General features: G+C 34.2%; 3 protein-coding genes across 3 annotated transcripts; 1 reads left to right on the forward strand and 2 right to left on the reverse strand.

Annotated features, from left to right (window-relative positions):
- Window positions 1–2,120: 2,120 nt before the first annotated feature.
- LOC141298417 (transmembrane protein 101-like) lies at window positions 2,121–7,749 on the forward strand. Its single transcript, XM_073828943.1, has 4 exons — window positions 2,121–2,273; window positions 2,503–2,683; window positions 4,571–4,717; window positions 7,018–7,749. Exons 1-4 carry the CDS (start codon window positions 2,143–2,145, stop codon window positions 7,324–7,326), a joined length of 768 nt encoding a protein of 255 aa, XP_073685044.1. The 5' UTR covers window positions 2,121–2,142; the 3' UTR covers window positions 7,327–7,749.
- Window positions 7,750–10,951: 3,202 nt separating this feature from the next.
- On the reverse strand, window positions 10,952–14,297 carry LOC141297340 (uncharacterized). Its single transcript, XM_073827750.1, has 2 exons — window positions 13,922–14,297; window positions 10,952–11,850 (listed from the first exon to the last, which is right to left on the reverse strand). Exons 1-2 carry the CDS (start codon window positions 14,192–14,194, stop codon window positions 11,065–11,067), a joined length of 1,059 nt encoding a protein of 352 aa, XP_073683851.1. The 5' UTR covers window positions 14,195–14,297; the 3' UTR covers window positions 10,952–11,064.
- Window positions 14,298–16,714: 2,417 nt separating this feature from the next.
- Window positions 16,715–27,133, reverse strand: LOC141298199 (protein LSM12 homolog A). Its single transcript, XM_073828710.1, has 5 exons — window positions 26,991–27,133; window positions 24,142–24,275; window positions 21,642–21,751; window positions 21,187–21,313; window positions 16,715–17,395 (listed from the first exon to the last, which is right to left on the reverse strand). Exons 1-5 carry the CDS (start codon window positions 27,109–27,111, stop codon window positions 17,303–17,305), a joined length of 585 nt encoding a protein of 194 aa, XP_073684811.1. The 5' UTR covers window positions 27,112–27,133; the 3' UTR covers window positions 16,715–17,302.
- Between the last annotated feature and the right edge of the window lie 278 nt (window positions 27,134–27,411).

Raw genomic sequence — 27,411 nt, forward strand, 5'->3', positions numbered from 1 at the left:
ATACAACATTCAGTACTCAATAATTCTCTCGTTTTACAGGAAAATGTATTTTTTGGCTTTACTAAATAACCTAAAGAAAATAAGAAGAGGTTTTATTTAATTTATTTCTATTTCAGACCAAATGTCACATTATAAATGCAAGTTTACTAATAAAAATGGTTGATTACTCAGTATTAGAGACTAAAGCTATGAAATTATTTATATATTTGATATTTTATATCCTTATCCTAGTTTTTATAGCTGTTACAATGCAACTGTTACTCAATGCAATGAAAAAATTATTTGTTTCTTAGTATCAATATTATTTGTTTGTTTATTTATTAATACACATATTTATTTATATAAAATGCCAAAAGCACTCATAAAGTGGAAACAATTCTTCTTCATACCTTCTACTGAGAAAATATAGTCAGCATCTGATACATTTTTACTGCCAAATAAGGTGAAGGTAATACATTCCAAGATATTGTAACACTTTTATATTAACAAGTTTAGAAAAAGATGTCTCACCTAAATGTTCATTTTGTAATTTAGAAAATATAACACTTTTACACACTTATTTTGCAACTATAAATATTCTAAAGACTTTTGGAAGCAGGTATCTAAGTTGGTTTGATATATTTTATAAAATAATTAAAATAGATGATTCTATGATCCTTTTTTGAAAAGTAATACTGGGTCAGAGGTAGTTGATAACACTTTAAAGGTGTTCATTCTTCTTGGGGAGTTTCATGTAACTTACATAAAACAAAAATAATGTCTATTACTCCCTCTTTATATTTTTTTGGGAAAGATTTTAATATATTTTATGACACTTTTTGGTGTTTCAAAGGTTTTTCTTCAGACTAGTGGGAAGAAAACACCCAAAAGACACTGTTAAGTCTTTGTTTTATAGCACTTTATCTATTTGTATCAATAGATTTCAATCACAATACAGATTTTTAAAGGCCAAGAGTTTTTTCTCCTACACTGAGCCACAAATCTCCACTTCAGCAGCACTTACACCAAACTTTACCTTTGTATTCCTATCTATATCTTGAAGGTTTTTACCACAGGATTTTTTCTTATACAATTTGCTTTATTTTATACAACATTTTATCCCCCCCTAAAATTGTCAAAAATATATCTGTTCTAAGTTTTTTTCTGAATTATGGAGTGACAAAATGAGATACCCAAAATCCCCTCTGTAAAAACATTTGACTCTAAAATATCAAAAACTTTGAAATACTTAATCTAACATTATTTCCACCAAATTCTGAAATTTTATTCTCCTATTTGAAATCTTAAAAGTTGGCTTTACTTACATTTAATGTGCTTTATATGGACATAAAATCACTTCTGTATACACTTCTTTTGATGTGGACGTCTTAACATTTTTGTCCTGTTTATGATTCTTCAAGGTTTTGTTCATCATAAGCTTCACAAATTAATTTTGAAGCCAAAATTCATCACATCATTCCAAACTTGAACAAAGGCTATAATTGAACTACACCAAACTTTAGTGCCTCCATTAAAAGTCTATATGACCCTGGACCACAAAAACCAGTCATAAGGGTCAGTTTTGTGAAATGGAGATGTATACATCATCTAAAAGCTGAATAAAGAAGTTTTCCATTGATGTGTGGTTTGTTAGGATAGGACAATATTTGGTCGAGACACAACCTTTTGAAATTCTAGAATCTGAGGATGCAAAACAAATTTTAAAAAATCTAAATTCCCCCCAAAATTGTCAATTTTCTGAATTATGGAGTGACAAAATGAGATACCTCTGTAAGAACATTTGACTGTAATATGTCAAAAAAATTAAGAGTTTTAAAACTGACTTCATCCAGTGATTTTTGTACTAGAAATGTATGCAAATAAGTGCATATTTCATTAAATAATGGTTCATTTGTATATATTAAAAATATTACATTTTTGAAAACTTGTAATACAAAAAAATGTTTGCAATTATCAATGTAATCAACCATCTGGGTAATTAAGGTCATAACTATTCATTTTTTAAAAAGATAACAAAATGAAAAGTTGTTTAGAACAGTTCGAAGACGAATCGCTCTGCTGATTCATTCAAAAGAATCGACTCTCAAGAACGATTCGTTCACGATCCCTAGGAAGCAGATGATACTTCCGCCATCCGGAGCCATGGCTGCTGCAACCCGAAAAAAAGCACTGAGGTTTTTCTCTCAGTTTGGAGCTTTTATCCTGACTAGATTTAGTTTCTGGAACTGTTTCAGCATGTTGATGCTGTTCGCGGAGCGCGCGGATGTCAAACGGTGCGTGAAACACACAGAAGAAACACATGTGACATGCAGCTGTTCAACAAAAGAACTTTAGAATGTATTTTCTTGTGTTTAAACTGGATTCGTAAGTCATTATATTTAAAGAGGCCATTTCAACTGTTATTAAGTTTCATTCAAAGACAAAGAGCTCCATATAGAGTTGGCTAAATCTTAAACTTGACTAAGATGCATGGTCTTGAACAACTGCTTTATGTCTTTTTAGGAAGCCAGATATCCAGGTGCCTTACCTGTACATTGATTTAGGAGCTGCAGTGTTGTGTGCCAGTTTCATGTCCTTCGGGGTGAAGAGGAGATGGTTTTCTTTGGCTTCTGCCATTCATCTGGCCCTCAGCACATATGTGTCCTATGCAGGAGGACAGGTCCATTATGGAGACTGGCTCAAGGTAAAAACACACAGAAAAAAATGATTTTGCATTGTTAAAATATAATATTAGTGTTATTGTGGCACCAAACAGAAGTATTTACTGTGCTTTGCATCAATAGTTTTTTGTAGGTCAAACTGTAAGGATAACTATAACCTAATAGTATTTTCCCTTTGCTTTTAGATTATTGCAAAAAAAAAAAAAAAAGGTTTAAGCATAAAAACATTACATGTGATATTGCTTTAAAGAGTTGTTTTGTTTTTTTAAAAAAAGTACAAGTTTTCTGTTTAATTTAATTGCATTTTTGTTTTTCTGAGCATAAAGTAAATCTTATACATTTTTCTCTAATTTACAGAAGACACCCACTAAACTGTCATTCGGTCTAACAATCTTGTCAGGCATATTTTCAACAAAAATCAGTTTATCACATATTAAAAGATGAATTAATATCACCCCAAATACTAATTAGTTATAAATCTACATTTTTACAATGTGCCACTATCCTAGGTTTTGCCCATTTGTCTTTTACTCATTTAAAGCATAATAAAATGTAATATGCTCCCTTATTCTTTTATATATTTTAATATGTACAAGTCAGAATAAGCTTGTTTGAATTTTACATAAATGTTGTGTTACACTAAATGACAATTTCAACCAAATTTTGACATTTTATTCTCCAAAAACGTAGTTGAAACCTTAAAAGTAGACACTTTACTGACATAAAATCACTTTTATAAATTTCTTTTGATGCAGACATTTAATGTCAGAGGGTTTTACAGGTGTATTTTATGTCAGAGAATAAAACTAAAAGTGTAAAATTAAAATCATTAACCAAAACCTCATTTTAAAAACCAGTTACATTATTACAAAAATGTACAGATAATGTACTCAGGCCCTTGTCATCCAAGATGTTCATGCCTGTCTTTCTTCAGTCATAAAGAAATAGTTTTTTGAGGAAAACATTTCAGGATTTCTCTCCATATAGTGGACTTCTATGGTGCCATGAGTTTAAACTTCCAAAATGCAGCTTAAATGCAGCTTCAAAGGACTCTAAACGATCCCAGCCGAGGAAGAAGAGTCTTATTCTACTGAAAAAATAAAGATTTACATACTTTTTAACCTCAAATGCTCATCTTGTCTATCTCTGCGATGCATATGTGTAATGTGTAATCCAGTTCAACACAGTTAGGTTATGTCAAAAATCTCATTTTCTTTGAGGTTAAAAAGTATATACATTTATATTTGTCTATTTATTTTATTCACTAGATAAGACCCTTCTTCCTCGGCTGGGATCGTTTAGAGTCCTTTAAAGCTGCATTTAAACTGCATTTAGGAAGTTCAGACTCGAGGGCACCATAGAAGTCCACTATATGGAGAGAAATCCTGAAATGTTTTCCTCAAAAAAGCAATTTCTTTACAACTGAAGAAAGAAAGGCTTGAACATCTTGGATGACAAGGGCCTGAGTACATTCTCTGTACATTTTTGCTTTGGAAGTGAAGCACTCCTTTAAGCATCATGCAACCAGAAGTGCTAAAATACTTGTGTCCAGACTTTGGCCTACAAAACAAAAAACACTCTGTTGATCAGACTTGCATTATTGTTTGACAGTTTGCTACTTAGAAATTAACCAATGAATTTTAACAAATGACACATTTTACATGTACTTGTTTTTGTTGATCTTTCTATTTACTGTGCGTCTGAGATCTGACTGCTCATGCAAATCCTCGTTTCATATCACGTCCAGCCGAGGGCTTAGCCATCTGGAATATAGCATTATATAACTGCAGTAATATCTCTGTATGATTATAGTACAGCAGTCAAAGAAGGTTAGTTGGAATGTCAGTCATCCAGATTATGTTTTGAGGAAACATGGAGCATGTGTTACATCTCATTGATATCCGCCACAGGTGAGGATGTACTCCAGAGCCATGGCCATCATTGGAGGGTTTCTAGTGCTGGCCAGCGGAGCAGGAGAGGTTTACAGACAGAAACCTCGCACACGCTCACTGCAGTCCACCGGACAGGTCTTCCTCGGGATTTATTTGATATGTGTGGTGAGTTTAGTAATCATGTATCAAATATGATATAGGAGACTTATTAGGGTTAACATTAGAGATCGACCAATATATCGATTTACTGATATTTAAGTATTTACCGTTATCGGTTATCGGTTTTGTAATATCGGATTATATGCTTAATTACATTAAACTGTTTCATTTGTATCATTTTTTGTTTATTTTATTGCTATCTTTAAATTAATCAATCATATAAAGTTTCGGACCCACTCATGATCGTGTTAAATAATAGTGATTACAATATTGGCCAAAATAATTGTGATTATGATTTTTGCCATAATCGAGCAGCCCTATAAATAAATATCGGTTCTTCATATCGGTTATTGGGCACATAAACATGCAAATATGAACATATAAAATATGTTGACTACTTCGATCTTTGTTGCATTATGTGCCAATGGTGACTATTCAAAAAAAAGTTTTTCTCCAAAGTTTGCATGCCTGTAACTCAAGACATATTGAAGATATTTTAATGCCCTTTTAGATTTTGGGTTTTAACACACTTTCCTTTTGGTATCTTTATTTTTAATGCCCTATGAGATACTTATATGGCTCAGTTTAAAAAATACAATACTTTATTTTAAAGAGGAATGTCTGAAGAACAAATAATGTTAAAACTGAAGATGTATCTCATTTCTTTCTGTCAAGACACATGCATTGAACACACCAGTCAATCCTTTTTCCAAAGTTTGCGTAAATATAACTTAAGAATTATTAAAGATGTTGTAATACAATTTTAGATTCTAGTTGTTAATAAATTTTCTTTCAAGGCCATACATTATTCAGTCCCAGAAATATGTGGATCTCAATTAGGCTTAATCCGGTTTTCCGATATTTTGGATCACGGATTGGATCAAATCTTGGAAATGGGTTTTTCAAAATTAAAAGAGGGATTTTGAATTAAGATCAGACCATGTAATCTAATCTTACACTTGATTTGGATCAAACCTTCCCTTTGGGTTATTTAAAATTTTGAACTCAGATTGGGATCTATTTGATCCAAAAAAACAGGATTATCCTGATCCCATCAGAAAGGTGGATTGAGTTGTGATTTTTTTTGAAACAAATAAAATAAAAATAAGTTTTATTTTTTAAGTGAATGATCACAAACTTAATGGTTACTGGTGATATATAAATTCCTTCATATTTGAAGCCTATATGAAGCATGTCACATCTAATGAGATATGTGACCCTGGACCACAAAACCAGTCTTCGCTGGGGTACATTTGTAGCAATAGCCAAAAATACATTGATTTTTCTTTTATGCCAAAAATCAATAGGAAATTAAGTAAAGATCATGTTCCATGAAGATTTTTTTGTAAAATTCCTACTATAAATATCAAAATGTAATTTTTGATTAGTAATATGCATTAAGAACTTAATTGGGAGAATTTAAAGGTGATTTTCTCAGTATTTAGATTTTTTTGCACCCTCAGATTCCAGATTTTCAAATAGACGTATCTCCGCCAAATATTGTCCTATCCTAACAAACCATACATCAATAGAAAGCTTATTTATTGAGCTTTCATATGATGTATACATCTCAGTTTTGTAAAATTTAACCTTATGACTGGTTTTGTGGTCCAGGGTCACATATGGTAAAAATAATATCAAAACGATCAGATGTCATATAAATGGATGGAAAGTCAAAGATGCAAAGTGCTGGTATCTATAATTTTGACTTTTTGATTGTTTTTGTTTTGTTATTTATCATTAGAACAAACTACTATATGTAAAATTGTTTATTGCGGCGTTTCGGTTTCTTACAATAAAAACAAACAATGGCTATTTGTGGCCACTGGTATTTAGCCTACCTGTTGTTCTTTGCTAAGCCAGTAGGTTACACTGTTGGTTACATTTAAGGCTCTGGTAAACAGGATTTGGTAATCCTGAAATTTGGTATTTGGATCACAGCGATCCAACCCAATGTGCCTTTAAAAAACTGTCATAAAAGTAAGATAGATCAGTTAATCCTGGATAGCAAAACATGGGATTTCCAAATCCGGACCAATTTGATCCACATTACATTTTTGGAAAAACTGGGCCCAGATTGTTGAATGTTACCCATTTTCAGTGGTCGAAAACCAAATGTTGGTCACTGTGTATAAAGCTGATACTTGGAAAAACTCATGATCGTGTTAAATAATCATGATTTTTGCCATAATCGGTTCTGCATATCGGTTATAAACATACAAATATCGGTACCAGTATCGGTTCTAAAAAAATAAAGAGTATGGGTTGATTGCTAGTTAACATCAGTGATATTGTTTCTCCTCCAGGTTTACTCATTGCAGCACAGTAAGGAAGACCGTCTGGCTTACCTGGACCACATTCCCGGTGGCGAGATCACGATCCAGCTGCTGGTGATTGTTTTCGGAGTGCTAGCGCTCGCCTATCTCTCGGGCTGCTACGTGCGAGTGGCTTCTCAGATCCTGGCCGTTCTGTTACCTCTGGTCGTGCTGTTCATCGACGGCAACATCGGATACTGGCACCGCAGCTGCCGCGTGGAGTTCTGGAACCAGATGAAGCTCATCGGGCAGAGCGTGGGCATCTTCGGAGCGGTGCTTATTCTGGCCACAGACAGCTGAAGATACACTACAGGGATATGACCACAGCTCTGTACAGCAGCGCTTAGGACAAACAGAGATCAGGCATGCGTCTCAGGGGATCGCTTGCTGAAGATAAAGAGAAGAATGCTCTGAAACCAACAGAGGTGGACTCGGATTTCGCAGAGGATACACTTCCCAGCTTGCTCTGAAGCAAAGAGTCTTCAAAAGACTGTTTACATTTCGTTTGTTTCCTTTTTTAATGCATTATTTAAAAATTAAGAAGGGTTAAATTAAAGCTGAAAGATGAATTAAGGGGAGTTTAGAAACACATATAGTCAGTTTTGATGTATAGTAATGTGGGATTTGTTTCCCCGTGTTACCCACGTTTTTGCTGCTTGTATTTAGTTTGCATTCCTTACACGACTATAAAAGCATCACAATGTCAATTAAAACATTTTTGTATGGAACCTACAAAATCTTTTGATTGCATGGTATTTTTTAGACAGGTAGCAACTCAAGAATTCAGTGTTATTAAACTTTCATAAACTATTGTATACAGTAAACATTCTGATAAAATATCATCACTCAAAGTAAAAGACTTACACATTGCTGTTCATCAAAACTAATATCGTGAAATATTTTCTGTTTTAATATACTTTATATTTCTGTGATGCAAAGCTGAATTTTCAGTCTTTATAGTGTCACATGATCCTTCTGAAATCATTCTAATATACTGATTATCAATGTTAAAAACAGTTGTGCTGCTGAATATTGTTTTTAACCTGTGATACTTTTTCAGAATTTTTTCATCAATAAAATGATATAAAAACAGCATTTATTTAAAACAGAAAACGTTAACAAATCAAGTTTGGGGTCTGTACATTTTCTCTTTTTTTCTCTCTTTAAAAGAAATGAATACTTTTATTCGGCCAGTATGTGTTAAACTGATTAAAAAGTGATAGTAAAGACCTATGTTAGAAAAGATTTGTCTTTTAAATAAATGCTGTTCTTTTCAACTTTCTATTCATCAAAGAATCCTGAAAAAAGTATCACAGGTTCCTGAAAAATATTTAGCAGAACAACTGTTTCCAACACTAATAATAAAAGTAATCAGTATATTAGAATGATTTCTGAAGGATCGTGTGACGCTGAAGACTGCAGTAATGATGCTGAAAATTCAGCTTTGCATCACAGAAATAAATTACATTTTAAAGTATATTAATATTAAAAACTCTTATTTTGAATTGCAATAATATTATTGTATTTGTGACAAACCTTACTGATCCCAAACTCAGATTTATACTACTACTAAAAACAATAGTTTCAAACATAAGTTCTCTAAATGACTCGGTACATCAAAGGACACAATGTTACATTATCTACTAGAATATGTTTACAGTAACTCTGAATACATTTACAGGTCAGGCTGTCTGCTCCAGGTATTGAGTAACAAAGTAAACAAACCTTCTCTGTGGCTTTTCATGCGTCACACAGCTTGAGATTCACTACCCAACACTCCTGAGTACTGAAACCCAAACTCAAGCCTCATTTCCTTGAGCAGGGTTTCTACACTCAAGGATTACCAGAGTTCACAAACAAATAATGCAACATTTTCAGAACAAGGAAAAATATCTGTCTTGATTATAAGTTACAGAGCACTGCAGTGAAAGCATATTTTGTAGGCTTTGAATCGTGTTCCCTCATCAAAAACCTAAAAGGGCTTTTTCCATTCGCTTGGATTATTGCAAAGAATAAAGTTGATGGTTGTTGCATGTTTTGTCCAGCATGATGATCTTCACAATTGAACACTACTTTTATGAACTTTGAAGCCTAAATAATGTTTAACGTTCCAGACAACCTCTGTAAACCCATTTAAACACTTGCAGCCACCTTTTTCAAGACAAGTTAAACCTTGAGAAAAATCACTACGCAGTATTAGTCATTCCTGGAATCCTGTGCCTTTTGTGTCCCCAGTAAAGATCATCATATTATTGCCTTAAACATCAACAACATCAATTTTAAAGTTGTCTTTGACATAAATAACACCTTTTGACCTTTAAGCATATTTATGTTTTTTTTTTTTAAATTTGTATACAATTATAAACATTTCACAGCATTTTAAACCACCAAAAATCACAATTTTTCTTGTCCGCAATTTTGATGATAAATACAACACTGAATATGAACAATTTTTCTTTTCTTTTTTGTTTTAGAATTTTTCACGTCGTTTAGTACATCAGTAATAGTTATATCTAATGTATATGGGTCAAAGACAAAAAAGGGTTTAAGCATAAAAGAAAAATTCTAAAACACTAAGACTAAGAAAAATATAAGAAAAGCATTTTTTTGCAGTGAATATAATAATCTCTGGAGTTATGTCTTGATAAAGAAATACTTATTTTCTTTTGGAAAAATGGCCAGCGAATCATTCAAAATAAGATATTTTGTGAAAGTAAAGAAGTTTAGTTTTATGGATATACACAGTGTTGAGGAAAGTTACTTTTAAAAGTAATATTGAGTTCCTCCCTAAAAAGTAACTAATTACTTAGTTTAGCTTTTTATGGAAAGTAATGTGTTTCGTTACTTTTGTGTTACTTTTTAAATCTGGGCAGGGCTTGCTTGCTTGTTTTTAATATAAAAAGTTGTATTTTTGTCAAATGTAAAAGCCTTTTAACACCAAAAGCCTCAGGCTTAGAGAAAAGTAAATCGACGTCTGTACAGTAGACCACAGAAGAACAAATGTTAGATAATCTTGAGTAATTTTCGCTAGGGCTGGGCGATTAATCGAAAAATAATCGAAATCGACATTCAGAACCTATAATCGTTCAAATTTTTCCAGGAAGATTATTTCAATTACTTTCCCTTTAAAAAACACAAGCGCTCCGTTCCGTTATACCGCCGACATGTCGATGGAGAGCTTAAACAGTATTTATACAGTAAAAAGTATTTACAGGATATACAAGGGTAATTTTATTTAGAGGAGATACTGCTTATTTTCTACTTTTAATATGAAAAACATTGAAAATTATTTATTTTGTTTCCAATAGTGCAAGTTATTTATTTTCACTAATTTAAGAAAAATGTGACTTTTCGTTTTAAGCAATGCTTGCTTTAATTTCAGTTGTTCAACACTGATGTTCAATTAATAATCATAGATCGTAGATAGTGTGTTTCCTTCAATTATTTTAAAATCAAGTAATGCACCCTTCATCCAAAAATCTCTCGCTTGTAATATGTGAACATATTTACTGTACAAAACTTGTCAGTGAACTATGAGGGCAAAAAAATAATTATTATATAAATATAATTAAATATAATTTTATTAATAAATAAAATAATCGTTCATTAATCGTAATCGGGTTAAAATGTTCAATTAATCGAGATTTTGATTCTAAGCCAAATTGCCCAGCCCTAATTTTCGCTTATTAGTATGGATGAATTGAATCATCGAAGGTTGGCAGCAAAGACATCGGTTAACAAAATGGGATTAAATACATAAAGGATATTTGTATTATTATTTAATCACTGCAGATTTGTGTTAAATTTGACTGTTTTTATTTATTTTGAAGAACACTGGATCTGTTTTTATAGTGAGTGAGATGAATTAATGCATGTTCACATTTATTCTAGAACTAAAGTAACATCTTACTCACAATTTCTCTCCACATGGAGACAGGAGAGCTTTTAATCAATAAATGAGGGGAAAAGTAACTCAGATATTTTCTCGTCAATTAAAAAGTAATGCGTTACTTGGAAAAAGTCATATTATTACGTAACTCATTTGTGAGACTCCCAAGGCATAGGATCATTTCCTTGTTTTTCCAAGCTCATCTTTTGCTTCTTTCTCTTGCGTTCTGCCATAACCAAAGCTGCCACCACAGTCACCATCACAGTTCCTGTAATAACCAGGACGGTGGCCGTTTCTGCGACACACAGCTGGCTGTGCATTAAACCCAGAGACGCTCCAGCCAGCAAAAGCGGCAAATGGCACGTGATGTTCATGTAATCGTCCACATGGAGACGCCTGACGCGGAGGATCTTGCTGAAGACGCGATGCAGCTCGCAGTCGCACGTCCAGGGGTTCTCCGACATCTGCAGATGCGTGCTGGGCGTCTGAAGGTTTAAGAACGTCTTGAACTTCAGGCTCCTCAACTGATTAGCTTCTAAGTTGAGAATGGTGAGGGTTTGTAAGGGCGCCAGAGCTTCTGCTTCTATCTTGGAGATGTTGTTGTGGTTCAAGAGAAGAACACCAAGACCCTGTTGCATGGTGAGCAGACCTCCTTGAAGGACTGTCAGTTGATTCCACGCAAGGTTAAGGTGTCTGAGCATGGTAAGTCCACGAAATGCCCCAACTTCAATGACTTGAATGTGGTTGTGACTGAGATCTAACCTCTCCAGACTTTCTAGGTCCTTCAAGGCGTGGGATTCGAGGCGCTCCAGAGCGTTGTGGGAAAGCTTGAGATCTTTAAGAGCTGTCAAACCTTGGGAGAAGTCTGGAGGAAGGAAACGGAGCTCGTTGTATGACAGATCCAACTTTTCCAGGAAGGTCAGAGAGGAAAGAGCCTGGAACATAAACCAAATTTAAGACCAAAGAAGTAAAGGAATACATTTGAAAGGAAAGTTCACTTAATTCTGAAAGCATTCACACTACATTTCATACTTTTAAAGATTCAAAAAGTAACGCAAAGATAACGCAACGCATTACTTTTCATAAAAAGTAACTAAGTAACGTAATTAGTTACTTTTTTAGGGAGTAACTCAATATTGTAATGCGTTACTTTTAAAAGTAACTTTCCCCAACACTGCATGTATCCATACTCACGTCAACATGAAATCAAAACTAAACTTATTTACTTTCACAAAACATCTTATTTTGATTCGCTGGCCATTTTTCCAAAGGAAAAGAAGTTATTCTTTATCAAGACATGATATAACTGCAGAGATTATGTATTCACTGCAAAAAAAAAAAAAAAAAAAAAAAAAAAAAAAACACTCTTCAAACTTCCAGCCAAAATATCGAAAAATTTTAAAATCAAGAAGGATTTAATACGAGTAAAAATTGTCGTTTTTAGAAAAAACAAGTCAAAATTAAGTGAGTTTTTGCTTGAAACAAGCTAAATAATCTGCAAATAGGGTCTAAAAAATAATCTTGTTTTCTTTTTGAAATTAGATTTACTCCATTGGCAGATTAGTTTGCTTGTTTGAAGCAAAAACTCACTTAATTTTGACCAAGAACATAATTTTACTCGTCTAGAAAATCCTTCTTGATATAAGAATTTGTAGATATTTTGGCTGGAAACAAGACGAAAACATTTAAGAAAGAAAAGCACTTTTTGCAGTGCACACAATCTCTTGTTGTTCCAACATTGAATGACTGACTTTCTTCTGTGGAACACAAACAAAGATATTCGGAAATGTTTCAAATGTTTTTGTCTGAACAATTAAAGTCATCAGGATGCAAACCAACATTAGACACTTTCATTGAGTGGACAAAAACACAACAGGCATTTTTCAAAATATCTTCTTCTGTGGTCTGTAGAAGAACCATTCTGGATTGCATTTTGTCTTAGAGATAAGAACCTTTTTTGCACAATGGAAAAATTCCACTCTGACAAATAAAAGTTAATTTGAGATTAGTGGTTCTGTGCAGAACCTTTAACATCCATTGGACAAAAGGTTCTTTACACCCTTAAAAATAACGGTTCTCTATTGGGCATCTATGATTTTCACAAAGAATCTTTACCATCGAAGGAACATTTCCATTCCTAATGGTTTACTCTAAGTAATTAATGGTTCTTTTTAGAACTGATCACTGAAAGGTCCTTTGGGCAAAATGGTTCTTCTATGGCATCACTAAGAAAACTATTTTTTTTTTTTACCTTTATTTTAAAGAGTGTACAGTGGGAAAAGGCTAGTTAGATTTTAAGTTCTTCAAACTGAGAAAAAAATGGTTCTTTTAAAAACTGATCACTGAAAGGTTCTTTGGGGAACCCAGAATGGTTCTTCAATGGCACTGCTCTAAAAAAAAAAAAAGCCCTTTATTTTAAAGAGAGTAGAAAAACTATTTTGGGTTACTCCAAAACCTTTCAGTAACCAGTAATCTAACTATAAAGTGTGACCCTAGAGCACAAAATTTAGCAATAGCCAAAAATATAAATAAGCATTGCTAAGAACTTCATTTGGACAACTTTAAAGGTGAGTTTCTCAATAGTTGTTTTTGCATCCTCAGATTCCAGATTTTTAAATAGTTGCAACTCGACCAAATATTGTCCTATTCTAACAACAGGTGATGTATACATTTAAATTTAAAATAAAAAAAAATTAACCCTTATGACTGATTTTGTCCTCAAGACTCAGATTTATTTAGAATGGAAAAATTCCATGAATGACAGTGGTTGATATATTTGATTTAAAAGTTGTTCACACTGAGAAAAAAATGGTTCTTTTAAGAAACGACCACTAAAAGGTTCTTTGTGGAACACAAAATGTCTCTGGTCGACTGGTTTTGTCCTCCAGGCTTACAAACTTATTTATATAGAAAGATTCCATGAATGACGATGTTCCTGGAGCAGTTGGTGCCATTAAAGAAGCTTTGTTTTTAAGAGTGTAGGTGAAAAAGCAAAACTGGACGCACCTTAGAATGCAGCACCTGCATGTTGCTCTGAGAAAGCAGAAGGACCCGGAGAGCCCATATCCCAGTAAAAGAGGTGCTCCTCAACTCCGAAAGCTTATTCCCACTGAGATCCAGGAGCCACGTCCCATGTGGAATACTGTGAGGGATATGAGTGAACCCTCGGGATCGACAGTCCACCAGCTCAGACGCCTCGTAACAAGAACACTGATGAGGGCAGAGCTTCGAGCTCCCCACCATGAGAAAAGCAACAAGTAAAAATATGACACAAATCATCTTCAACAACTCAGAGAGTCCCCATTACATCAAAACAAGCTCCTCAATGCAGAACCGTCAAGATGAGCTGAAAAAGTAAGAGTTAACTGGTATATTTGGTGCATTTGTGTTTTTCCAAACAGCTTGCGGTCTGAGATCTACAAGGATTTATAGCTTGGCATGAGACGTCAAATCACATAAAGAGCTCTCAATCCTTTAATCCGTTTATCATTTCACACAGAATAAGAGTTAATCGCTTTTATGTTGGTCAACTTTCTTCCTGGACAGATGTGCATAGATCAAATTTGTGTCATATAGAAATTACCGCTCTAATTGTACTTACCTGAACATGGAGTCAACGGTTGAGCAGAAACACGCTGATTTATTTTTCCTCTACATACAAGCTCCATCAGATTCCTACTCTAACTTGAAAACTAAACAATGCTACTCTAAGTTCTTGCTTCAACACAAAGCCAACCATCTCACTTGCAACCCTGCTTTTAAGTCTCTATTACAGACTTGATTTATCCTCAAAGCACACTGCATCACTCAAGAAACAAGAGTACTTGGTACATCCTGAATATTTCATTAGGCGTGTAGTCTTACAGTTAAGCATACGCTCTTCTCTATAGATCTCAATAGAAACCTCAAGAAGACTCTTACACAGTTTTAAATCTTTGACTTGTACTACACTGAGCCATGCTTAGAGATGGAAATGGGTGCCAGCGGTCTGAATGGAACAATGTGTATTAGTTACAGTAAATCCAACCTTTATCTTTAATTACTCAACAACAATCAAGACCTTTTGACACTGAACTATGAAGGGTTTTGACTTCCCTTGACCTTATTATGGCAGAGCACTGATAAATAATCCATTGAAAACCTATTTGTGTAATTAAACCAAAGGCTGATGGGAGTCTCTAGCTAAAGATGAATTAGATATGTGACGGTAAACCCAATTATAACTAGACACACTCTTAAAAATAAAGAGTGCTTCACAATGGCATTGAACAACCTTTTTTTTTGTCTAAATGGTTCCATAAAGAACCTTCAACATCTGAACAACCTTCAGGATCTTTGTGGCGAAAGAAGGTTCTTCAGATTATAAAATGGTAAGAAAGAGATGGTTCTTTAAAGAACCTTTGACTGAATGGTTTTTCTATGGCATCGCTGTGGAGAACCTTTAGCTTTATTTTTAAGAGTGCAGGCAGCTAGAATCACATTTCTTTTCTGATTTCTAAAAACACTCCAGGAAAAACTACGCCACTACAGAATAAACGCTTGCTTTTGGCATAGAATACTACAATCTTCAAAATAAAGGTGCTTCACGACGCCATAGAAGAACCGTTTTGTCTAAATGGTTCCATCTGAAGAACCTTTCTGTTTCACAAAAGTTCTCAGTGGCAAAGGAAGGTTCTTCAGATTATAAAAAGGTAAGAAAGCGATGGTTCTTTAAAGAGCCTTTGAACGAATGGTTCTTTGTGGAACCAAAAATGGTTCTTCCATGACATCGCTTATTCACGTTATTTTCCAATTTTTCTAAAAAAGCTTCAGGAAGAAACACGCCACTAGAGAAAAAACACTTGCTTTTGGCATAGACTACACTCTTAAAAATAAAGGTGCTTCACGATGCCATAGAAGCTATAGTAGATTGTCTAAATTGTTTCATAGAAAACCTTTAACATCTGAAGAACCTTTCTGGTTTCACAAAAGGTTCTTTAGTTTATATAAAGACAGGAAAGAGAGGAAATTTGACTAAATGGTCCTTTTTGGAACCAAAAATGATAATTCTTTGGCATCGCTGTGAAAAACCTTTCAACGCTCCTTTATTTTTAAAAGTGTAGATCAGAATATAATTTACACGTTTCAATTTAAAACATTATTGGAAAATGAAACTTGAGTTTTTACAGGTTTTAAAAAAGTAAATTTTGGACTTAAGGCCAAGTAAATAAAACATAAGGAACACAATATGTCAGTATTGTGAAGGTAAATGTCTAAGGAGCACACAATTCATATGAGCAATGCTTTAAAGATCTTTCAAAAAAATTCTCAAAAAAAAAAGCAGAAATAGAGAAGCAAATTCAAGATATGATCTCAACAGCAAATATATCTTGATTTATCTTGTTTACCGAGGAAGCAATTTATTTTATGCAAAGCATGCAACAAAATGCCATGACTAAGAACTGTTTTAAGGCCTCAATTTGTGAAAAGGCAATGAACTCTAATTATATTGGAGTGTCCAATTACTTTGGAAATTAAATGGCAGTTAATTTTACTTCTGGTTCATACACAAATCACACTAAAAGTGCAATGTAGATGCAGCACTGTTATAGTGGTTTGAAGAACGTATGTGGTTATCCAGCTATTCCTGTATGGTACACAAAAAAGATTAATTGAATTTACTAAATTTAAGGCAAGTGGTCGCAAACCATTTATTTTAGCTACATTTAAATCAGCATTTCAACCCACTATTGTGTACCCCTTTTGAATCGCAGTGTGTTCAAAGTGTTTGAAAAAGCAGCTGAAAGTAGAGTATTACAGTCAGAATTTTTGTTACTTTTATTTTAGAAAACGTCCTTTGTAACGTGTGGCATCTGAAGTCACATTTCAATTAAAATACAGAACAGACAGACAATTGTAGAACATAAACAGCCAAAAGAAAGAAAAAAAAAAAAGCATAAAAAGTAAAAGCTAACAAGCCTTTCTGACTGGTTTGTTTTTTTCTTTTTCTGACAAAATGGAATAGAAGGCGAAGGAGGGATGTAAGAGAGAAGAAAATATGAAAAGCTATTTCAGATGAAACACAGGAAGGGGCAGAGAGGGGATAAGTCACTGTAAGTTAGTCAAAGAAACTATGGTTTGTTTGATGGTTGGTGTTTTAAATTATCTTTATAAAGTCTAATTTAGAATGAACTCTTCACTCTCATGTTTTTTTCTTAAAACATTTTGCTTTTTTTTTTAATGTTTTTTTTGTTTTGTTTGTTTCTTTTGTTGATCTTCCAGACCCTAGGCCCTTGGTGCATCCACCCTCGGACTACGCCGCAGAGGGGGAGAAGAGCGCTGGTTTGCACCAGCTGTTAGGCCCTTGATGCCCGCGGTGCCCTCCCCAGATGAGCCATACCCCCCCACTCAGGAGGATAAAGACGAGTCCTTCTGTGTTTGCTGTGCTTGTGTACGCTGCATCGACTTCTGGCTTTCCACATCTCTAAAATGTTTCTCGACCTGAAAACAGAGACAGGTCACAGTAAGTGATCAGTATGACAACTGTGTACGAAGACGCAACTATTCTGAAACATTTGCGGCAGCCATGTGAGTGCATACTGACAAATGTTAATTTCTTGAGGCGCAATGTTTTTTTGAACATCAATAAGCCGATTCACTAGCTTTTGATTTGATTTTGTATATTAATTCAACAGATAAAAAAAAAAAAAAAAAAATTACACCACTTCCAGAACAAAAATTTCCTGATAATGTACTCACCCCCATGTCATGCAAGATATTCATGTTTTTCTTTCTTCGGTCGCAAAGAAATTAGTTTGAGGAAAACATTCCAGGATTTTTCTGCTTATAGTGGACTTCAATGGTGCTCAACAGACTGAAGTAGGACCACTCGATTATGCAAAAATCATAATCATGGTTATTTTGCACGGTTATGAGCGGTCCGGAACTTTATATGATTGATTCACTTAAAGATACAATCAAAAAAAAAAAAAAAAAAAAAAAAAAGATACAAATGTAACTGTTTCAGGGGGGCTTAAATGTAATTAAATGAATGTAAAATAAAACTGCATAGTCTTCACTGTAAGAATTAAACATGCTTTGTTTCTTATTAAAACTACAAAAGTCGCACCGTCAAGAGCAGTGAATGATTTTGTCTTTTGATGTTTGATTAACTTTAAAGGATAACTATTGCCGAAATGCAACCTGGGCTGTTTTTTTTACTGTAAACGAGACAAACTTATATATAAAAGCATAATTACGACAAACGAGCCGTTTTTGAGATTGACCGTGACTTCGTTTTGTGGTCAATGGCCGGTGAATGGGAGTACTAGGGGCATAACTTTGAGCACATCAAAATCAATATTTTTACAACACTAAGAAGACTCGACACACCATGAAACTTTGCTGGAAGTATCGCCTGGGTCTCTACACATGAACTCCAGCATTGAGAACATTGTTTGTGTACACAGAGTTTACTAAAAAGAAAGTTTTTGAACAACTCACTTTCACTGTTTGAGTTTCCGCTCGCGGCCGTCTCGCCAGTCAAGAAGTGTCCATCTCCGAATGCGAATGAATGGACTCCATAGGATGAAATATTAGGCTTATATGAGGCTCTTTTTACAACTAGAAGGTTAATATTGTTTTTCACTTGCGACAAAACGACGAATTAGCCGTGCATTTATATGGAAATATGCTTTAGGAGCTATCCATCCTCGCATTCGGAGATGGACACTTCTTGACTGGCAAGACGGCCGCGAGCGGAAACTCAAACAGTGAAAGTGAGTTGTTCAAAACCTTTCTTTTTAGTAAACTGTGTACACAAACAATGTTCTCAATGCTGGAGTTCATGTGTAGAGACCCAGGCGATACTTCCAGCAAAGTTTCATGGTGTGTCGAGCCTTCTTAGTGTTGTAAAAATATCGATTTTGATGGCTCAAATTTATGCCCCTAGTTCTCCCATTCACCGGCCATTGACCACAAAACGAAATCACGGTCAATCTCAAAAACGGCTCGTTTGTCGTAATTATGCTTTTAGATATAAGTTTGTCTTGTTTACAGTAAAAAAAAAAAAAAAAAAAAAAACAGCCCAGGTTGCACTTTGGCAATAGTTATCCTTTAAGCACCGAGACGGCAGAAGGAATATTACTTGTGGCCGCTTTAAGAGCTACATGGATCCAATATACGGTTACACATGGATTTTCATTCTCAACTGTTTACGTTCATTTGAGACATAACAAAGGGTTACACAAATAATCACAAAACGCTGCATTTTGACATTTGTCCGTGTAGGTACGCATATTAAGGTAAACGTTCACTTTACTTGTCCGTGTTCTGTTTAGTCTCTGAACACATACACAGAACAGCGCAAATTCTCTTTCATGCTTTTAAAAACACGTCAAATAAACAATAATAAATCAAGCACGTCCCATTTTATGAAGTCACGTTACATGATTTTACTGATTTGCATATGAAATTTGGCTTTTACAGAGGAGCAAAAGTGCACAAAGGGGGTGGAATCGGGAGCAATAATCATTTTATCTCGATTATTGATTTTTCATAATCATTTGAAGCCAAAATCGAAATTGAATTTAGACTCAGTTTCAAATGAAGTAGGGCAGGAGGATTGCACAGCCCTAGATTACAGGTTAAAAATGCATTTTCAGCGCAGCTTCAAAGGGCTCTAAACGATCCCAGCTGAAGAAGGGTCTTATCTAGCAATACGATCAGTCACTTCACTTTTTACCCACAAGTGCTGTCCTGTCTAGCTCTGTGATGCACTTGCGTACTCTGTGTACTCCGGTTCAGGACAGTTAGGATATCTAGAAAAACTCCCATCTCATTTTCTCCTCCAAAAATCATCCTACATCGCCGTTTTACCTTTTTTTTTTTTGCAAAAGCATTTGATCTTTTTTGCACGTCCACTTTGTAAACACTTGGTCAGTACTTCTGCAGCGATGGAGGGCGATTTTGAAGTTGAAGAAAATAAGACGGGAGTTTTTTGACATACCCTAACTGCCTTGAACTAGAACACAGAGTGCGCATCGCAGAGCTAGACAAGACGAGCATTTATAAAAGTATATATTGTATTTTTAGAAAACAACCAATTGTTTCACTAGATAAGACCCTTATTTCTTGGCTGTAGTCCTTTGAAGTTGCACTGAACTGTATTTTTATCCTTAAATCTGTTTGAAATCTACTATATGGAGAAAAATCCTGGAATGTTTTCCTCAAAAAACAATTCATTTGCGACTAAAGAAAGAAAGACATGAGCATCTTGTATGACATGGGGGTGAGTAAATTATCAGGAGATGTTTATTTTGAAAGTGGAGTAATCTTTTAATTAGGATATATCAGTACATCAGTTTTTCTAAAGGAACTACTACTACTCTGTCCAAGTTTAATTCCTCCATTTTCAAATAAAAATCAACACTATATTAAAGCTGGGTTGTGTACAAACACTCCAACTGCACGTAAGGCAGCTTTATATCACATTTTTAATGACAATTCAGTTTCTGCTTCTATTTGTTGAAATATAAACATTTAAACAGTTGCTGTCATAACATGACAAATGTATTCAAACATACAATAAATATCACTTCACCAGAAGGTTAAGCAAAATAAAAATGTGCAATATAGTGCATAGTTTAATAATCAAAATGCTCTTTTTCTACATCACTCCTGCGGTTCAAAAGCTGTTTTACTGACATCTTTTGGCAGAATTGGTAAGCCGAGATGGATAGAAAGTGCACAACAAAATGTTTAGTGAAGTTTTCTTCATGCATCAACTGAAAACAGCTTAGATTAAAAGACTGATCTTGGGATTTAAAAATCAATATTGGTTTATCAAAATTAACTAAATCCAGAAATTGACATTGTTAAACCAGCCCTACTGCTGCATTACACTAAACTTCTAAACTTGTCAAAACACAATTTGCAATATGAAATGCATTTTATTCCACTTTTCCAACTAGAAAATACTGGCATGGTTGGCCAATTTCACAGAGATAAGTGTATGACTTCACAAAAACACCTCTGCGGATCAAATGGTGGCACTGCATCATATTTATTGTAGATTTAATTTAGATATCAGACTTGGTTGACCATTACGTCTTAAAGCATTGGCCAGTTGAGTCTTGAGTATTCCACATCGAAACAGAAGTTAAAAATGACTGCTGTCTTTTGTTTTAATATTATCCATCTCCTAAGACCCATGTTTACCACTGGAAAAGTCATTAAAAGCACTGCTGAAATAAACTATATTACCGAATTGAAAGGTTTTGAATGATACTCACAATTTTGCGTATATGACTTAGAGCACTTCCCTCTTTGCCTTTGCAGTTCTCCACCTGGTATGGTGGTGAGATGACCACGTCATCCATAACAATGATGTTCTTCTCCTGCCATTTACAGTCTTTGATGCTGGACAACAAAGAGATCAAACAACAAACTCAAGACGGGCACACCAGCGGCGAGAAACAACGCTTAAATGATCAAAAGAATAAGACAAACACATTTTATGCTTGAATGTTTAGGCTTGATTTCTCAGTAAACAACTGTGTTTATTAAAATCACAAGTTGACCTTGTACTTTAATTCAATCATCATGACAGACCACACATGCTGAATGTAGAAGGAAACCACTTCCAGACTACACATCTGACTGCAGTCTTCATCTCACATGCTTTTAAACATCAGCTAAAAGTATTCAGTGCATTGGGTTTTAAAATGTATGTAAAGGCAAGTCTTACGTTTTGTGTATAGTCTGGAATAATTGCTGGCCCTCAACTGACACCCCAGCACTGATTGCATAGGCTTGGGACAGCTTGTCTTCCTTTTCCGTCCTTGCCCGACTGGCAAGCTGTGGACAAAAAGATAGATCAGTCAAAACTCTCAGACTTTCTCCATGTATTCCTTACCATCACATCTTCATTTGGTGCACAAGATATAATGTGAAGTGTTTTTACAAGCCACTATGACTATGTGAGAAGAGGATTAATACGATGACATAAAAAGGCTTATATTTAATACAGCAGTATTAGCTGTCTACCAATGAATAAACTGTAAAGAAAAGCTGATGGCTCGATGGCATGAGTGTGTAAGCCGAACAATGGTAAAAAATGTTTTAACTAATGCAAAATTGGCAATAACATGCGTTCCGTGGTAAATAAACATGCATGGCTTGGATATTAGTGATTAGTAATGCAACAAGCATACTTTGCAGCAAACTAAAACAAAAAAGATTCCTTGTGGCAAAATTTTTTTAATTGATATACAGTCACTGAAGTGCATACACTACCGTTCAGAAGTTTGGGGTCAGTACATAATTTCTTAAAAAAAAAAAAAAACACTTTTATTCACCAAGGATATATTAAGTTAATAAAAGTTTATTAAAAGTTAATAAATAATTTACATTGTTATAAAATATTTATATTTTGAATAAACACTGTACTTTTTAAACTTGTTATTCATGAAAAAAAAAAGTTCCAAAAATATATATAAAAAAATCAGCATATTAGAATGATTTCTGAAGGATCGTGTGACACTTAAGACTGGAGTAACAGCTGATGAAAATTCAGATTTTCATCACAGGAATAAATTCTATTTTAAAGTATGTTAAAATAAAAAACCTTATTTTATTTTGTAAAAACATTGAAATGTTACTGTTTCTGTATTTTTAATCAAATAAATGCAGCCTTGATGAGCAGAAGAGATTTCTTTAAAGACTATTACAAGTCTTACTGACCCCAAACTTTTGAACGGTAGTGTATATTTCAAAGAATGTCTAATTTATCCAGAATAAAAATAAATAAATAAATAAAAAAAATCATAAATTTCAGTTTCTGTGCATGCAAAGTGTCACTAATGTGTACTGTACCAAAAATTATGTTTTAAATGTTTTACCAAGTGGACAAGCGTGACAAGGAGTTTGGACTCAACGTTCAATGAACTTTAACAATTACTTATTTTAATAACCTATTATTAACATTAATATCCCCAAAAAATTCATTACCATTTGGCACAATACATTTTATAATTTCAGTTTCTCTTATCTGAGTCTTTGTTTTGAAAATGTGAAGCCGGTTTTGTACTAATGCCAGAGTTATTGTCAAGAACAGTTTCTCTTTTGGTTTGTACCCAAGTGAAAGAAAAAGTCACAGGGTTCATAAAAACACTGTAAATTGAAATTTAAGAACTCAAGGACTTCAAGCACTATTTTTTTGGATTTTCAAGGACTTTAATCAGACATCTCATTTTACAATGTCTTCCTTCAAATTCTAAAAAAATAAATAAATAAAAATGTACTAATAAAACAAAATGTCAAAAAGAAAGCACATGCCAAGTATTAGTACTGAATTATTACAAAGCATAGGCCTACTACACTTTTACTATAGTAAAACCAGTTAATTTTCTTAAGAGATTTGCATGTGTGCAAACTTTGTTTCTTTTTGTTTTTACAACTGTACTGCCTTAATTGTTTGATTGTTTTTACACTTTAAACCACTCCGAAAGTCTGATATGAAACAAATGATTCGTAATACGCATTCCAAAGTCCTGAACTGAATCAAATGATTCGCAATACACGATTTACATGTAAAGGGAAGCATTTTGTGACAGCGAAGCTCCATTTCACATATCACTGTGCTTCTTAAAATCATTACAAGTGATGCTGAATTCCAAAACAAACGGCTCTTTTAATTTAATCTGCCATTTGCTAGTGAATCGTTTAAAATGAATGAACTAAATCACAAGTTTGAATCAATCGGGACGGACCCAGCGTAAATGACTGTAATAATTTGGTTCATTTGTTCCTCTTTTTGCACATTTAGCCATGTTTACACAACATTGTCAGTCAGTACGACTACTGGCTTAGCGCACTAGTTTTATGACACTAACTGAAAACCAAAAAAGTATTTTCTTTAAACATGCATACATTTTGGGTGAAAAGATATGTGCTTCACACATAGATACATTGTCTTTCAATAATTCAAGCAGTTTTCCAAGTACCTCTTCATTAATATTTCTATTCTTAAGTGTTTTCCAGGCCTTAAATTTCAAAAAGTCAAATTCAAGTACTTCAAGCACCTTGTATGAACCCTGAAGTCAAGTAAAGGCCCATTCATAATGCCAACGGATGTTATGTATTAGTTGCCATTTTAAAAGCTCTAGTGCTTAAAGTCAGATGGGTTCTGATTGCTTAAAAAAAAAGAAAAACAACCCATTTGATTTAAGTGTAAAATGTGACCTTACCTTGCTAATATTCAAGGATGCTAGAGGAGGAGGAGTCTCAGAGCGGTCATTAATAACATCCACATCTGAAACGTAGGCTAAGTTAACCAAGATGACGTCGCTGAGGTTGGGCTTACCGCTGGAGGAAGGACATTCTGAGAGGACAAGGGTTAAGGAGAAACCAAACCAAGACATCCAGATATGATTATGCTGATGTTATTTCACATATATGACTCTGGAGCACAAAAACAGGCGTAAGTAGCACAGGTATTTTTGTAGAAATAGCCAACAATATGCGTGTCAAATTTATCAATTTTTCTTTTATGCCAACAAACCAAGTTCCATGATTCCAAGTTCAAAGATCATGTTCCATGAAGATATTTTTGTAAGTTTCCTACCGTAGACATATCAAAACTCAATTTCGGATTAGTAATATGCATTGCTAAGAACTTCATTTGGACAACTTTAAAGGTCATTTTCTCTATAGTCCTATCCTAACAAACCATACATCAATGGAAATCCTACTTATTTACTTTTTAGTTAACAAAAATGACCCCTATGACTGGTTTTGTGTTTCAGGGTCACATATTATGGAAAAATAAGATGTTGAAACCTCTTGTTTGGGAAATAAGTTAGTTTACTAAACATGGAAAGAACTTCCTTCTGCCGCTCTGGTCTTTTTTCTTTTTTTTTTAAGACCCAGACATATAAAATGAGAAAAGAGTCAATGATGAAAATGAAACTGACATGAGTAATTTGTTGAGTAAGCACACAAAAGATAAGAGGGGGGGGAAAAAAAAAATGACAGGCTGAATACGTCAAGCTTCAAACCATCAAAAGATCGCACTCAAATATGTGGGATTTATAGAAATGAAACCTCATGAAGGTCAACTGCACGTGTGACAAGCAGACCAATTCATTTAGATCTAAAAACAAGTCAACATCAGACTACATCTTTGAAGACACCTGAAAAACTCACTCACTCACTCACCTTTGCCATTCAATCTGTCTTTAACTTAAAGCATCAAGTTTTATCCATGGATGTCTAAGGTCTCTAAATGATCAACATGACCAAACTTTGCAGTTAAACCTGACACACAAAATCTACTCCATGCCTTCTGTCGTCTGAATGATAGTTTATGCTTTTATTAAAAGTAAAAGGCCTTTTCAGGTTGCGGTTAACATGTTTTACGTCAAATCTTTTTTTTTTTATTATTATTATTATTATTAAAAAGTAAACCTAAGAATAACTTTTAAATTGTCATTGATATAGCAAAATGAACATGTACTGGATCAGAAATTGTTAAAAAATGCATCAAATATGTGAGCCTGGACCACAAAAACGATCGTAAGTAGGACTTAATTTCAAATATTTTAAATTTTAAAATGTTCTTTTATGCCAAAAATCATTAGGACATTAGGTAAAGATCATGTTCCATGAAGATATTTTGTACATTTCCTACCATAAATATATCAAAACTTCATTTTTGATTAGGGATATGCATTTCTAAGAACTTCATTTGGACAATTTTGAAAGGCGATTTTCTCAATATTTTTTTTGTTTTGTTTTTTGCACAGTCAGATTCCAGTTGCATCTTGGACAAATATTGTACTATCCTAATAAACCATACATCAATGGAAAGCTTAATTTACTCAGTTTCAAGATGATGTATAATTCTCAATTTCAAAACAATCGACACTTATGAGTGGTTTTGTGGTCCAGGGTCACATGATCTTCAGGCTTTTTTGAAATCACTCAATCAGCATAGTATTGCATTGTATTATATAGTTTGAAACTACAGAGCTTAGATCACATTAGCATTTAGATATAATCTTACAAGACATTATAATAGAATGCCGACTGATCTTAATATTATGTAAGCAGTTATAAATATTATGTTATACTATTATAAAGATCTAATTGATTTACATTACAAGCTTCTCAATTGCATTAGACATCAACACCAAACTGAAGATTTTTACTCAGTTTGAGCAAAAAGTGTTTTCCTCTTTTAAAATGAGTTTTATATTCTAATAGTATCACACTACTTGAACCGTAAAATATAATATAGAAGATAAAAACTTTTTAAATATATTGCACAGTTTAAACCTTAAAGACATATTATATAAACAGTGCTTTCTAAAAAAAAAAATATGAATAAACCTGAATCTTGCATGCATGCCAGGTCGCAGGGTGTGTCAACACTCAACTGGTCTCCCTTTAAAACAGCAATATATCAGCAACTTCATTTTCATGCAAGGAACCGGCTTCCTGATACACTTAATGCACGAGATATATAGTGAATATAATCTGAACTGTCATCTTTCCAATCCCAGAATCCACAAACTCGATCATTTCTACAACAAGCGTTAAAAACTACATGAATATGAGCATTCAGACTGATAGTATTGATCTGAGAACAGTACAGCCACATACCTCAAGTATTATGATAAACCCCAGCGGCTGCTACTCAACCTGCCGTATTTGTACACATTACCAAATAATAAAACAAGAATGGCTTATATTGTGAGTAATGTACTGTGAGAGCTGCCATTATTGCACTGGAAAGACATTAGCTTAGCACGCAAGCTAATGCTGTCGGTCGCGAGGACATGCTAATCAACACGCTAACCACAAACAACACTTCTCCGACACGTTCTCAACTATGAACCCACATCAAATCAACTGAACTCTGAAAACCCAAGGCGACAAACACAGCAGATCGTGTCCAAACACAGCACAGAGAGTAAATGAAGCAAGAATAGGCGTTGAATGAGGCCACTAGCGCTCACATAAACACGCTAGCGCCGAGCGACAGTTTGACACACTACAGCCGTTCAAACACTCATCTCTGAGGAATAAAGGATACTCAAAGTCAACATCTTGGACGGGTAATCGAAAGCCACCACCTCTCCCTGCAAACGTTGGCCTAAGCAGGTGAGGCAAGAGACATGGCTCCCGACACTGAAATACTCCCCCGGAGCCGCCATCTTCTCCGCCAGGGAAACCGGAGCGCGAGCTTTACGTAAACGCACGCTACGCTACGACGCAGAGGCACGTCAGGTGACAGGAAAGAACCTCATTTATTGCTTTCCTGATATTTACGTTAGTTAAGAAATTACAGTCAAATACAAAACAAAACGTATCGAATGTGAGGTAAATAATACATTTAAAAAATATATATATTTTATACGTTTCTTATTTTGTATTTTCATGTTTGAAAGGGTTTCAAAGTACATCTTAATAATTAAACCAAATAACAAAAGGTAAAACTTTGCCAAAAATAAATC

The sequence above is a fragment of the Garra rufa genome, chromosome 22, assembly GCF_049309525.1.
Source record: "Garra rufa chromosome 22, GarRuf1.0, whole genome shotgun sequence".
Taxonomy (NCBI): domain Eukaryota; kingdom Metazoa; phylum Chordata; class Actinopteri; order Cypriniformes; family Cyprinidae; genus Garra; species Garra rufa.

What these genes read in the sequence shown, in the direction of transcription:
- LOC141298417 (XM_073828943.1), top strand. Translation starts at nt 2,143, where the DNA reads ATGGCTGCTGCAACCCGAAAAAAAGCACTGAGGTTTTTCTCTCAGTTT. An exon ending in ATTATGGAGACTGGCTCAAG is followed by an intron (nt 2,684 to 4,570) that starts GTAAAAACACAC and finishes TATCCGCCACAG; the next exon opens with GTGAGGATGTACTCCAGAGC. An exon ending in GGATTTATTTGATATGTGTG is followed by an intron (nt 4,718 to 7,017) that starts GTGAGTTTAGTA and finishes TTTCTCCTCCAG; the next exon opens with GTTTACTCATTGCAGCACAG.
- LOC141297340 (XM_073827750.1), bottom strand. Translation starts at nt 14,194, where the DNA reads ATGATTTGTGTCATATTTTTACTTGTTGCTTTTCTCATGGTGGGGAGC. An exon ending in TGCAGGTGCTGCATTCTAAG is followed by an intron (nt 11,851 to 13,921) that starts GTGCGTCCAGTT and finishes TTTATGTTCCAG; the next exon opens with GCTCTTTCCTCTCTGACCTT.
- LOC141298199 (XM_073828710.1), bottom strand. Translation starts at nt 27,111, where the DNA reads ATGGCGGCTCCGGGGGAGTATTTCAGTGTCGGGAGCCATGTCTCTTGC. An exon ending in CATCCTTGAATATTAGCAAG is followed by an intron (nt 21,752 to 24,141) that starts GTAAGGTCACAT and finishes TTTTGTCCACAG; the next exon opens with CTTGCCAGTCGGGCAAGGAC. An exon ending in TAAGTCATATACGCAAAATT is followed by an intron (nt 17,396 to 21,186) that starts GTGAGTATCATT and finishes CTCTGTTTTCAG; the next exon opens with GTCGAGAAACATTTTAGAGA.